A 12,127-nucleotide genomic window follows, 5' to 3' on the forward strand; every position below is an offset into this window, starting at 1 on the left:
TGTTTCCTGTTACCTCTGTTGAGTGGGGAAATAAAAGTTGCTGTGCGAAAAGAACAAAACCACCACGGCCCCCTCCTCTCCGCCGGGCAGAGCTGTGCTGGTTTGGCTGATGGGTCCTCAAACCCATCTTTCTTTTTCCCCTCCCCCATCCCAGGATGCACAGATCCTCGGTGGTCTGCAGGATCCGGATTGCGGGGAGGAGGGTCCGCAGGGCTGGGGGTGGAGCTCCCGATGAATCCTCGTTAGTTAATTGGGGCAGTGAGCCCCCACCCACCTTCTGCTTAACCTTTCCTTCTGCACCCGATAGAGCTCTGTGCAGGGAACTCCACGAAGAGCTTCAGGACGAGGAGGACCCCGATCCAAAACCGCCCTTTATTGCGGCCCCAGGAACGTTTCCTCCCTCCTCCCTCCGCTCCGACAGCGCCGGACTTTCCCCCAGGTCCCATCAGTGAGCAGGAGGTGGGTGCCCATCGCCTTTCTCCGCCCCACTCGGAGCATCCCCCCCCCGGAGCTCAATCTGTGGGGTCCCCCCCACGCTCGGGGCCGCGGGGGGGGGGGATGGAGCGGCCTGGGGGGGCACCTCGGGGTGGCTCTTGCTCTTGTGGGCGGTGACGTTGTCCTTCTTCTCGAACTTCTTGCCGCAGAGGTCGCAGGAGAACTGGTAGAAGGCGTCGGCGTCGTGCTTCTTCATGTGCCAGTTGAGCGAGGCTTTCTGGCGGCACGTGAAGCCGCAGATCTCACACCTGGGGGGGGGGGAAGGGCAGAGCGGGGTGGGGTGGGGGGTCTCGGGGGGGCACCACGGCCGTGTTTTGGGGAGCAGTGCTCACTGGAGGGGTTTCTCTCCCGTGTGGATGCGCCGGTGGATGATCAGATTGCTGCTGGTGCGGAAGGAGCGGGCGCAGAACTCGCAGATGTAGTCCCGTTTGTCTGTGGGGCAGAGGGAAAAATGGGGCGGGGGCTGCTCCGGGGGGGGGGGGGGGGGGGGGACCGCTTCAGGGTCTGTGTGTCGGCGTACAGCTCTGAGGTGTAGGGCTCACGATGTGCTTCAGGGGCCAGAATCCTTGACTTCAGGAGCCAGGATGCTCTCAGGACGTATTTTAGGGGCCAGGTTGATTTCAGGATGTAATTTGGGGGCTGAAGTCCTTGATTTTAGGGGCCAGGATGCTTTCAGGATGCGTTTTGGGGTCTAGAACCCTTAGTTTTAGGGGCCAGGATGCTCTCAGGACATATTTTAGGGGCCAGGATGCTCTCAGGACGTATTTTAGGGGCCAGGATGCTCTCAGGACGTATTTTAGGGGCCAGGATGCTCTCAGGATGTAATTTGGAGGCCGAAGTTCTTGACTTTAGAGGCCAGGATGCTTTCAGGATGTGTTTTAGGGGCTGAGATTCTTGATTTCAGGGGCCAGGCTGCACGGAAACGGACGGATGAGAGGCAGACAGTCCTCCAGATTGGAAAGAAACTCGGTGCTTGGCGAGGGGTGGGCAAGGGGGGGCAGGGAGGGACGCTGCTCACCGCTGTGCAGCTTCTCGTGCTCCTTGAGGTGCTTCTTGAAGTTGAAGGATTTGCCACAGCTCGGCTCCGAGCAGGTGAAGGTCTTCTGGTGGACGTGTTGGTACTTCTTGTGGTGCTGTCGTTTTTTTTTGGGGGGGGGAGGGGAGAAGAGAGCCGTGAAGGCCCTATGGGATCCTCAGCACCCTCTGCTTTGCTCCTGGGACCCCAAGGTGGGACGTGAAGCGATGCGTGGCCGAGCCAAGCAGTCAGCTCCATCCCAATCCCAAAGGAACAGCAGTGTGCTCGGGGAGAGGAGCCCATTCTGCCCCGGTTCAGTGCTTTGGTGGCCCCGACAGAGTGCTCAGCTCAACCCGACGTGCACAGGAAGGGGGTCCCGGCCCCACAGCCCCCCCCCCCACCCCGCTCACGTTCAGGTACTGCCGGTTGGAGAAGATCTTCCCGCAGCCCTCGAAGTCGCACAGGAGGATTTCACGTTTTGCTGCTTTCCTGCGGGAGAGAATGGGACTTCGGGGTGAGCAGAGGAAGCAAAGGATGGGAGAGAGCTCCAGTCCCTCCCGACCCATCCCTTCCGTCCATCAGAAGTTTAATGGAAGGAAACACAGCGGGGCTCTCCGTACCTGATTCTTTTGGGGCCGATTTGGGCCACGTCCTCATCGCACGGCCGCGTTGGCTGCTTGCAGCTGCAATAGGAAAAAAAAGAAGGGCTTTTGTGCTGGGTTCGTCCCCTCTGCTTCCAAGAGCACAGAGCCCGGATGCGCCGTGGGTCCAGGATCTTTGGGTCTGGGATGCTCCCAGGATGTTGGATCGCAGCCACAGGCGACGGATCCCAAAAAGAGCGACGCAACCAAACCATCCTTCCACCGTTCCCTTTGCAAACGCCCTTTGTTATTCCCCCCCACGGTGCTGTGGACAGACGCAGCTTTCGGAGCACTACGAGCACACACACATCCTTTATTGCTCATTACAAAGCGGTTCACACGGTTGTGGAAGTGGTGCAGTCCTGGTTCCCATCGGGGTGGGTTCTGCTCTGTGGGTTTTCTCAGCGTTGTGGGGATTTCTGCCCTGCAATCAGAGATGGATGCGCTGAATCACGTTTGTGTTATGGAGCTAAAGGTACAGCCAAGGGTATCCCAGAGATGCAGCCAAGGATATCCCAAAGGAATGGCCAAGGATATCCCAAAGGAATGGCCAAGGATATCCCAAAGATGCGGCCAAGGATATCCTAAAACTACAGCCAAGGGTATCCCAGAGATACAGCCTAGGATATCCCAGAGATGCAGCCAAGGATATCCCAAAGATACAGCCAAGGATATCCCAAAGGAACGGCCAAGGATATCCCAAAGATATAGCCAAGGATATCCCAAAGGTGCAGCCAAGGATATCCCAAAGGAACGGCCAAGGATATCCCAAAGGAACGGCCAAGGATATCCCAAAGGAACGGCCAAGGATATCCCAAAGATGCAGCCAAGGATATCCCAAAGGAATGGCCAAGGATATCCCAAAGGAACAGCCAAGGATATCCCAAAGGAACGGCCAAGGATATCCCAAAGGAACGGCCAAGGATATCCCAAAGGAACGGCCAAGGATATCCCAAAGGAACGGCCAAGGATATCCCAAAGGAACGGCCAAGGATATCCCAAAGGAACGGCCAAGGATATCCCAAAGATGCAGCCAAGGATATCCCAAAGGAACGACCAAGGATATCCCAAAGGTGCAGCCAAGGATATCCCAAAGGAACGGCCAAGGATATCCCAAAGGTGCAGCCAAGGATATCCCAAAGGAACAGCCAAGGATATCCCAAAGGAACGGCCAAGGATATCCCAGAGATGCAGCCAAGGATATCCCAGAGATGCAGCCAAGGATATCCCAAAGGAACGGCCAAGGATATCCCAAAGATATAGCCAAGGATATCCCAAAGGAACGGCCAAGGATATCCCAAAGGAACGGCCAAGGATATCCCAAAGATGCAGCCAAGGATATCCCAAAGATGCAGCCAAGGATATCCCAAAGATGCAGCCAAGGATATCCCAAAGATGCAGCCAAGGATATCCCAAAGATACAGCCAAGGATATCCCAAAGGAACGGCCAAGGATATCCCAAAGGAACGGCCAAGGATATCCCAAAGGAACGGCCAAGGATATCCCAAAGGAACCAAGGATATCCCACACTTAAAAAATAACCCCTCTCCTTTCACTTCTGCTGTCCGCAGAGGTCCTAAACCCGGACCTAAACCCGACCTTCCCACCCCCAAACTGCACTCCAACCCCACAGCGACGGACAGGGAGAGGAGGATTGTCCACTCACTGAACTTGGGGGCGACTCCGTGGGACGGCGTCCTCCTCCGTGTCACCACGCAGGAGATGATCGTCTGCAGGAGATGGGAACGGTGCTCGGAGCCGAACCCGGCGGAGCAGAGCGGTGCAGGGGGAGCACTCACCCGTCCCTTCCATCCTCAGCAAACCAAGTGCGATCCCGGAACGATCCGTGCGGCGAAAACGCGGTGTGGTTTTCACTGTTTTTGTGCCAAACCCACGCGGGTGGGACGGAGCGGTGCTGGAGCTCAGCCCCAACCAGCACGGAGGAGCCGTGTGTGTGTGCTGCAGTGCTGCGTGGGCGCGGTGCCCTTCGGCCCACGGTGACGGAGCAGCGCAGCCACGCGTGGGGGGACGCGGCCGAGCGGTGCTGCCCCACGCACGGAGGGGACAGAGGGACGAGTTTGGGGCCGTGCAGAACCATCAATCCCCGCGCAGGGGGAGGAGGGATTTGAGCGTGGATTTCTGCGGTCGCTCGCAGTGGAAGGGAGTCCTCCAGCACCCGATAGCAGAGGTGGTCCCGGTGGTCTTTCGCCCTCTCCGCGCTCGGCGCATCCCTCCCCCCGCGGTTGGGATCGGCTCTGTGCCGTGGGCTGAAGCACCCAAAGCAGCAGCAGTGCATGCACGGCCCTGGGGGACACCGAGGATGGTTCCCCCCCCCACTGCAACCGACGCCAGACCCTTCCCGAGCTCCAGCACCAATGGCAGAGCCTTAAACCACGATGCCATCTCCACTCTGCGCTCTTTGTCACCTCCCTTCGCAGACACGTGGCTCTGTCACCCCACCAGAGCTCGGGGTCGAACCTCATTCCTCTCTTTCTTCACACGTTTGGCCGTGGTTTCCATGTGCCCAGAAAGCAGCAGCATTTTTGGGGTGTCCCCAATGGCACAGCCCCTCCTCCGGCCTCGCCACCGCAGCTTTCCCCGCTCACCTGAGTCCCCCACACTTCTCCTCCGCCGAGCTGGGGTCAGTCGGGTTCTGCTCATTTGGGGTCCGCTCCTCCTTCGTGGGTTTCTTACGGCTGTGGGGTTGGCTCTGTCGTCGCTGCGGTTCGGAGTCGCTGGGGGAGACAAGATGTGGGGCGGACTGAATGTTGGACGTGGTTGGGCACGGCTGGGAGCCACGGGATGGGGCTGACCCTATTTGGATCTGGTTGGGCATGGCTGACCCCATGGGATGTGGTTGACCCCATTGGGCATCGTTGACACTACTGGCCACGGTTGGACCCCATGGTTGACCCCATTGGACATCGCTGACCCTATTGGCCATGGTTGGATGCCTCTGTTGGCTATGGTTGGACCCCATGGAACGTGGTTGACCCCATTGGACATCGCTGACCCTATTGGCCATGGTTGGATGCCTCTGTTGGCCATGGTTGACCCCATGGTTGACCCCATTGGACATCACTGACCCTATTGGCCATGGTTGGACCCCACGGTTGACCCCATTGGACATCACTGACCCTATTGGCCATGGTTGGACCCCACGGTTGACCCCATTGGACATCACTGACCCTATTGGCCATGGTTGGACCCCATGGGTGACCCCGTTGGGTGTTTGACCCCGCTGGGATGCTGCTGGAGCGCCTCGAAGCACTTCTCACCTGTCCTGAGATGGGTGGTAGTTCTCATCACGCAGATCGTCGGCGTAGGCGAGGTCATCTTCCTCAGCAAAGTCCTCCTCTTCCTCCTCCTCCCCCTCCTCCTCTTCCTGAGGCTCCGCTTTCTCCTCCGACGCCGGAATGGACCGCTCACAGTCAGCTCTGCCCAAACGACCCAGAGGTAATTAGGGGAACTTATGGGTCCAGGTGGAACTTGGGGCTCAGGGGACCCCGGCGTGGGACCACCACCCACCTCTCGAGATCCGGAGCTGTGTTTTCTGTCTCCATCTGAGCTGTAGGGAAACAGCGGAGAGGAGTTAAGGATGAGGTCCTGGAGGTGAGCGAATAGGAGGGTGGCATTCGGTGTCTACTGGGACGGAGTGGGATGCGGGGCCCCGATGACCCTCACGGGACCTGGGGTACGATACGATCCTACCCCCCCCAAACTCACCTCCACCATCACCACCGGGCGACCGAACCGCGTCGTCCTTCCCAACGTTGGGCTCTTCCGCCATCGGCTCAACGACGGCCGCCGTCCTCCGCAGCGACCGCCGACGGACGGGGACCGCTGGGGACCCCCGCCCCGAACCCCCCCCGGCCCCATCACAGCTCTGTGGGGCATCGCCCGCGTTGGGGACGCCCCAGGAGAAGCGGTGTCCGGCCACGCACTCCCACACCAGTGGGGCCGGGCTGCCCGGGGCCGGAGGTTTCACGTCGGGGACGAAGCCGCACTCCCGGCTGTGGCCGTGGGATAACGCGACCAGGCGCTGTAGGGCGTCGGCGTGGAGGAGGTGGGGGTCTGGGGGCTGCGGTGCTGCGTTGGGGGACCAAAAGGAGGAATTTGGGGGGAAGAGCAGCTGCCCCCGTTGGGATTTGTGAGTTCGGGGCACGGAAAGAGTCCGTGGGGAGCACCGGGCCCAACCAACCAACGCTTGGCCGTGGGGCAGCACTCCCTGTGGGATATGTGGGGTGAAGACCCCCTGCGTGCCCCCACCCCACTGCTCCCCCAAAGGAATCTTCACCATAAAAACATGTTTGGGGTAGAAACACCCAAAACCACACCCTGACCCCAAAACGAGGACGGGGGCACCAACGTCCCCAGACAACCAACGCCTCCAAGCAACCACTGCCCCCAAAGAACCAGTGTCCCCCATCCACCCCACATCTCCAGCCACCCCATGTCCCCCATCCACCCCACATCTCCAACCAACCCATGTCCCATTGTCCCAAACAACCCCACATCTCCAAGGACCCAATGTCCCCCATCCACCCCACATCTCCTGCCCCCCATGTCCCCCATCCACCCCACATCTCCAGCCCCCCCATGTCCCCCATCCACCCCACATCTCCATCCACCCACTGTCCCCCATCCACCCCACATCTCCTGCCCCCCCATGTCCCCCATCCACCCCACATCTCCAGCCCCCCCATGTCCCCCATCCACCCCACATCTCCATCCACCCACTGTCCCCCAACCACTCAATGTCCCCATCCACCCCCCATCTCCAAGCACCCCACGTGGCCATGGAGCAGCCCCCGCCCTATGGGGCGCCACGCCGCCCCTCCCCCCAAAGCACATCCTCCAGTGGGCACCCTCCCTGCAGATGCGTTTCGGGTCCCAAAACAGCCAAACCCACGGGGTCCCCGAGCACCCACCTGCGCTGAGCACGCAGCCCTGCGAGCTGTACCTGCAGCAGGAGGAGCCGTGAGCGGGGGGGGAGGGGATGGTGGATTCAGGGGGGGGGGGAGGGGATGGGGGGAGGGGGGGTCGGCCGACCTGTCGAGGAGGAATTTGGCCAATTGGGAGTGCAGGGCGAAGCCGAGCTGCTCCTTCAGGCGGCACCACTGCTCCAGGTGCCCCCCCAGGCGGATGCGGCATTTACTGCGGCGCGCGTCCAACTCACGGCGCTTCCGGCGGCGGTCGCCATCGTGGGGTCGGGATGGGTCCATGGGAGGGGGGGGGGGGGGGGGGGTCTGTGGGGGGAGGGGACGTGTGGGGGTGGGGCAAGAGGAAAAGAGATGGGGACGTGGGGGGAGATGGGGACGCGGGGTCCCCCCCTCCACATTGTCCACGTGCCCCATTGGCCCCGCCCCCAACGCTTTAGCCCCGCCCCTTTCCCCCACCGCACCTTTTTCCATTGCCCGGCCCCTCCCTGACTCCGCCCCTCTCCGCGCTAGCTCCGCCCACGTCTCGCCTTAGCCCCGCCCGCTCTATGACCACGCCCCTTTCTGGCACCTCCGCTCGGTTAGCCCCGCCCCCTTCCCGTTAGCCCCGCCTCCCGCCGCACCCTCTTCCCTTAAAGCAGCCCCGCGGTTGTGGGCGGCGCGGCGCAGCGCAGAGGGCGAAGAGCCGAACCCCGCGCTCTCTCCCCCACCCCATTCCCCCCCGCCCCACTCCGCGCCCCACAGATCGACCTCCGCCACCGCGCTCCTCTCCTCCGCTCCGCGAGTGGGACCCCACCGGCGCCGTGCCCCCTTTAAGAGCCGAAGGAAACCTCTCCCGGCGCTGAAGGAACGCCGCAAAATGGCGGAAATCCCGCCTCCTCTTCCGGGGAGCGCGCGTGCGCGCTGCTCCGCTTCCGCCCCCTCGCGAAGGGGATGATGGGAGTTGTAGTTCTCCCCGCGGGTGGGAGGGGCGGCCATTTCTGAGGCCGAATTGGGTGAAATATGGCACAGAGGGGGGAAATGTGGCACATTTGGGGCGAACTATGGGGGGAATGCCCGCGGGGACAGCGCTGACGTTTCCCCCAATGTCGGGGCCGTTTGGGGCCGTTGTTTGGGGCCGTTTGGGGCCGTCCGCAGCTCCCGGTGCCCGCGGTGCCCCTGAGCCGGCACATTCCCCTCCCACACCGCTCAGAGCAGCGTTTGTTCGCTGTTTTATTGCCGTCGGGTTTCCCCCCCCCGCCCCATTGTGAACCTCTTCAGTTTCTTTTGGGGCCACGGAGGACACCCGACCCCAATTTCTGCCGCGATGGATCCGCACCGCGGAGCCAAGGACACGAGTGCGCAGCGTGGAGTGGGGGGGAGGGGGGGGGGGGGGGGAAATCGATGGGGAATGGGGGGCGGTGGGTGCTCCTCCGGGGTCAGGGTAATCAGGGTCACGGGTGTTAGGGTCAGGGCTTGGGGTGATGGCTTAGGGATGAGGGTAAGGGCTCTCAAGGGGTCAAAGTTGTTGGGGTTTAGGGGGTTTTAGGGTTAGGGGTGAGGGTCAGAGGTTAAGGTTATGGGTCAGGGCTGTCCGTCAGGGTCAGGATTACAGTCGGGGTTAGGATGAGGTCTTGCTGACCTAACCCTAACCCCCCCACCCCTCCCACCCCCCCCTCCCCTGCCCGGGGCATCGCTTCCTCCTCAGATTTCAGCCTGAAATGCATTAAGGATAAACTGGTCCCCATCGCGGGCACGGTGCTCGTGGCAGCGCTGCTCATCGCCGTCATTTCCCTCGCGGGTACGCGTGGGGGCGCGGGGGACCCCCCCGTGGGTGGGGTTTGGGGGGGGGGGGGGGGGGGAGACCCCTTCCACCCCGCGATGTTATGGGGCAGAGCGCTCATCGGGGGGGTGGGGGGGGGCTCCTCCAGCCCAGAAACGCCCCTCGTGCCCCCTCTGCCCCACGGCCGCCTCCCCCAGCCCCGGCTGCCCCCGCGATGGGGTCGGGGTCGGGACGCAGTGCTTCTACTTCGTGGAGGACCCGGCGGACTGGGACGGCGCTCAGCGCTTCTGTCGGTCCCGCGGGGCGCGATTGGCCGCCGTGGAGAGCACCCACGAACTGGTGAGAGTGGGGAGGGGGGGGGTGGGGGGGATGCTGGGGAAGGGGGTCGGGGGTCCGCGCCCCACGGCGGTTCCTCTCCCGTAGGGGTTTCTGCTGCGCTATGGGGGCTCCGTGCACTACTGGCTCGGGCTGCGCAGGGATCGCGCGGGGCCGTGGATGTGGTCCAATGGGTCTCTCTTCAATAACGCGTAGGTCCGGGGGGGGAGGGGGGGGGGAGGAGGACCCCTCGCCCCTCTGAGTGCCCCCCACTCCCCCCTCCGCAGGTTCAGCATCGCGGGCGGCGGTCACTGCGCCCACACTGACGGCGGAGGGATCGGCAGCGATGAATGCTCCCGCCCCAAACGTTCCGTGTGCGGCCGCCCACAATGGGGGGCGCGGCGGGGGGGGAGCGGAGCCGCGACCGCATCCCGCCCCTCCCCTTTTCCCCGCCCCCCCCCCGGGATTTCTGCCCCTCGCCCCTGCGAAGAACGGGCATTGAAGTGACAAAATTATCGCGTAATTTGGGCAGGGACCTCCGCTTCTTCAATTAAACACGAAGCGGGGTCAAAACGAAGCGCTCGGTTCCAGGAAGCGCCGCTAAAATTAACTCTTTTTTTTTTTATTATTATTGTAATTATTAAAATGGGGTTTTGGGGACGCTGCGCCTTTAAGGGACGGAAAGCCCCCTAGAGCCGGAAGTGCGCCCGCACCGTTGGGCGCCGCCATGTTGCCGTACAGCGCAGCCGCTACCCCGGTGGGCGCAGCCATTTTTTCCCCTCGCCCACGTGACGCTCGCAGCCAATCAGCTTCGGGCGGAGGGGTTTCTTTATTAGCGATGGGATTACAAACACAGGACGGGGGCCGGAAGTGTCTCGTGGGGTGGGGGCTACTTCCTGTTGGCGTGGGCGGTGCCCACCACGCACTCGTTCACCTGCGGGAAGGGGGGGGGGTGTGGGGGGGGGGTTGGACCCAAATTGTGCCCCATAGCCCCAAATCTGCCCCCATAGCCCCACCCCCCCCCACATTGAATCCCCCCCAAACCGGACCCCATCGTCTCCATTAACTCCTTCCCCCCCCCCCCCCACTGCTGTCCCCATCCCACGCCCTCCCCCCACATTGGGCCCCCGACCCCAAGCCCAACCCCCTTTTCCCCCCACCCTATCCCAAAATCCCCCTCCCCTCCCACACCCCCCCCAACACCGCCTTCCTCACCTTCAGGACCCCCCAATCCACCCCCCCCCCTTCCCCAGTCCCCCCCCCACCTTGCTGGCGAAGCGCAGAGAGTTGAGGGACTCTGCGAAGTTCTCCTCCAGGGGGGAGATGTTGACAAACATCAGCCTGGGGGGGGGGGCACAAAATAAGGGTGGGGTGATGGGATAAATGGGGGGGAGGGGGGGGGGGGGGCACAGGATATGGGGGTACCACTCCACCCCACTCACATTTTGGCGCTGCCCCCCAGCGAGTTCTGCAGCAGGTAGGTCAGCTTGCTGTTACGATATGGGACGTGGGGCTCCTGGGGGAACAACGAGAGGTGGGGAGGGGGTGCAGATTGAACATGGGGGGGTCGGGGGGGGGCGGGGGGACCCCGAACCTTCTTGGCCAGGGCCATGATGACCAGCCCCAGCGAGGACAGGCTGGTGTTGATGGCCTGCGTCTCCCGCAGCCGCTTCCCCTGCGACTGCGACTTGTCCAGGCGCTCGCTGCCCGCCAGGTCCACCAGGCTCAGCACGGCTGCCACGAAACGGGGGCACAGGGACCCTCAAAGGGGGCTCCCCCCAACCCGGGAGCGCGGGCCGGGGCAAAGGAGACCCCTAAAGGAAAGAATGGGGGCGAGGGAATCCACCCCACCCAACCCCAGGGAGTGACGAAAGGAGACCCGAAAGGAGGAGGGGGAGAGTGGGGCTGAAGGAGACCTTAAAAAGGTCAAGCTGAAAGTGTGAGGCTGGAGGAGGAGCATAAGAAGGATCCCAAAGGGAAGGGAGGAGAGAAATGGGGGGAGGAGCCCCCAAAGAGAAGGAAAAGAGCCCCACAGAGAAGGAAAAGAGCCCCAGAGAGAAGGAAAAGAGCCCCAGAGAGAAGGAGACAAACAGCAGGAGCTCCAAGTGGAAGGGATCCCGAAAAGGAAGGGGAGAAATGGGGTGGAGGAGCCCCAAAAGGGGCAGAAGGAGCCCCCAGAAGGGAAGGGGGAGGACAGAGTGGCCCCAAAAGGAATGTGAGGAGGAGAATGGGGTGGGATGAGCACACGGGAGGCACAGAATGGGGGCGTAGGGACCCCAAGAAGGGGCCGGAGGATGGGAGGGACTCTAAAAGGGGGAGGATGGGGATGAGGGGGATAAGGTGTGGGAAGAGCCCCAGGAGGAGGGGGGGTCCCCACTCACAGCTGCAGCGCAGCTCGCGGGCGGCGTTGGTGCCGTCGATGCGGAGCTGGAAGATGCTGTGGCTGCGGGAGGAGTGGTCGTTGAGGGCCGTGCGTGCCACCGAGCGCTTGGCAGTGGCTGTCTGCAGCAGCTGGAGCACCTGGGGGGGGGGATCAGAGGATGGGAGGGGTGGGGAGGGACCCTCCGGAGATCGTCGAGTCCGACCACTCAGCCAAAGCAGGCTCCCTACACCGGGTTGCACAGGTAGGCATCCAGGGGGGTCTTTATCTTCAGAGGAGACCCCACAACCCCATGGGGCAGCCTGTGCCACTGCTCTGTCACCCTCAACTTTAACACGAAGGTGTTGGCCACGTCAACCCATAGGGAACAAAGACGTCGGCCAGGTCAACCCATAGGGAACTGCATTGGAGAAGGCGGCCAGGTCAACCCATAGGGAACTGCATTGGAGAAGTCGGCCAGGTCAACCCATAGGGAACTGCATTGGAGAAGGCGGCCAGGTCAACCCATAGGGAACTGCATTGGAGACGTCGGCCAGGTCAACCCATAGGGAACTGCATTGGAGACGTCGGCCAGGTCAA

At 62.4% G+C, this 12,127-nt stretch overlaps 3 protein-coding genes across 3 annotated transcripts; 1 reads left to right on the forward strand and 2 right to left on the reverse strand.

Annotated features, from left to right (window-relative positions):
* Positions 1–445: 445 nt before the first annotated feature.
* ZNF692 (zinc finger protein 692) lies at positions 446–7,381 on the reverse strand. Its single transcript, XM_065753976.1, has 10 exons — positions 7,204–7,381; positions 7,083–7,114; positions 5,836–6,225; positions 5,430–5,586; positions 4,758–4,886; positions 2,131–2,193; positions 1,921–1,999; positions 1,514–1,628; positions 828–927; positions 446–743 (listed from the first exon to the last, which is right to left on the reverse strand). The coding sequence occupies exons 1-10, from the start codon at positions 7,374–7,376 to the stop codon at positions 446–448; spliced, it is 1,536 nt and encodes a 511-aa protein (XP_065610048.1). The 5' UTR covers positions 7,377–7,381.
* A 948-nt stretch (positions 7,382–8,329) lies between these two features.
* LOC136059831 (C-type lectin domain family 2 member D-like) lies at positions 8,330–9,675 on the forward strand. Its single transcript, XM_065753981.1, has 5 exons — positions 8,330–8,428; positions 8,779–8,871; positions 9,002–9,192; positions 9,277–9,380; positions 9,456–9,675. Exons 1-5 carry the CDS (start codon positions 8,398–8,400, stop codon positions 9,673–9,675), a joined length of 639 nt encoding a protein of 212 aa, XP_065610053.1. The 5' UTR covers positions 8,330–8,397.
* A 354-nt stretch (positions 9,676–10,029) lies between these two features.
* Positions 10,030–11,688, reverse strand: LOC136059832 (carboxy-terminal kinesin 2-like; the record flags this gene model as incomplete). The annotated part of the gene is made up of 5 exons (XM_065753982.1): positions 10,030–10,102; positions 10,434–10,509; positions 10,611–10,684; positions 10,763–10,902; positions 11,550–11,688. Coding segments are annotated over 5 exons (474 nt in total), but the record flags the coding sequence as incomplete, so codon positions are not given.
* Positions 11,689–12,127: the final 439 nt, after the last annotated feature.

The sequence above is a fragment of the Cyrtonyx montezumae genome, unplaced genomic scaffold (genome assembly GCF_038088225.1).
Source record: "Cyrtonyx montezumae isolate F1298 unplaced genomic scaffold, pur_monq_1.0 scaffold_88, whole genome shotgun sequence".
Classification (NCBI taxonomy): domain Eukaryota; kingdom Metazoa; phylum Chordata; class Aves; order Galliformes; family Odontophoridae; genus Cyrtonyx; species Cyrtonyx montezumae.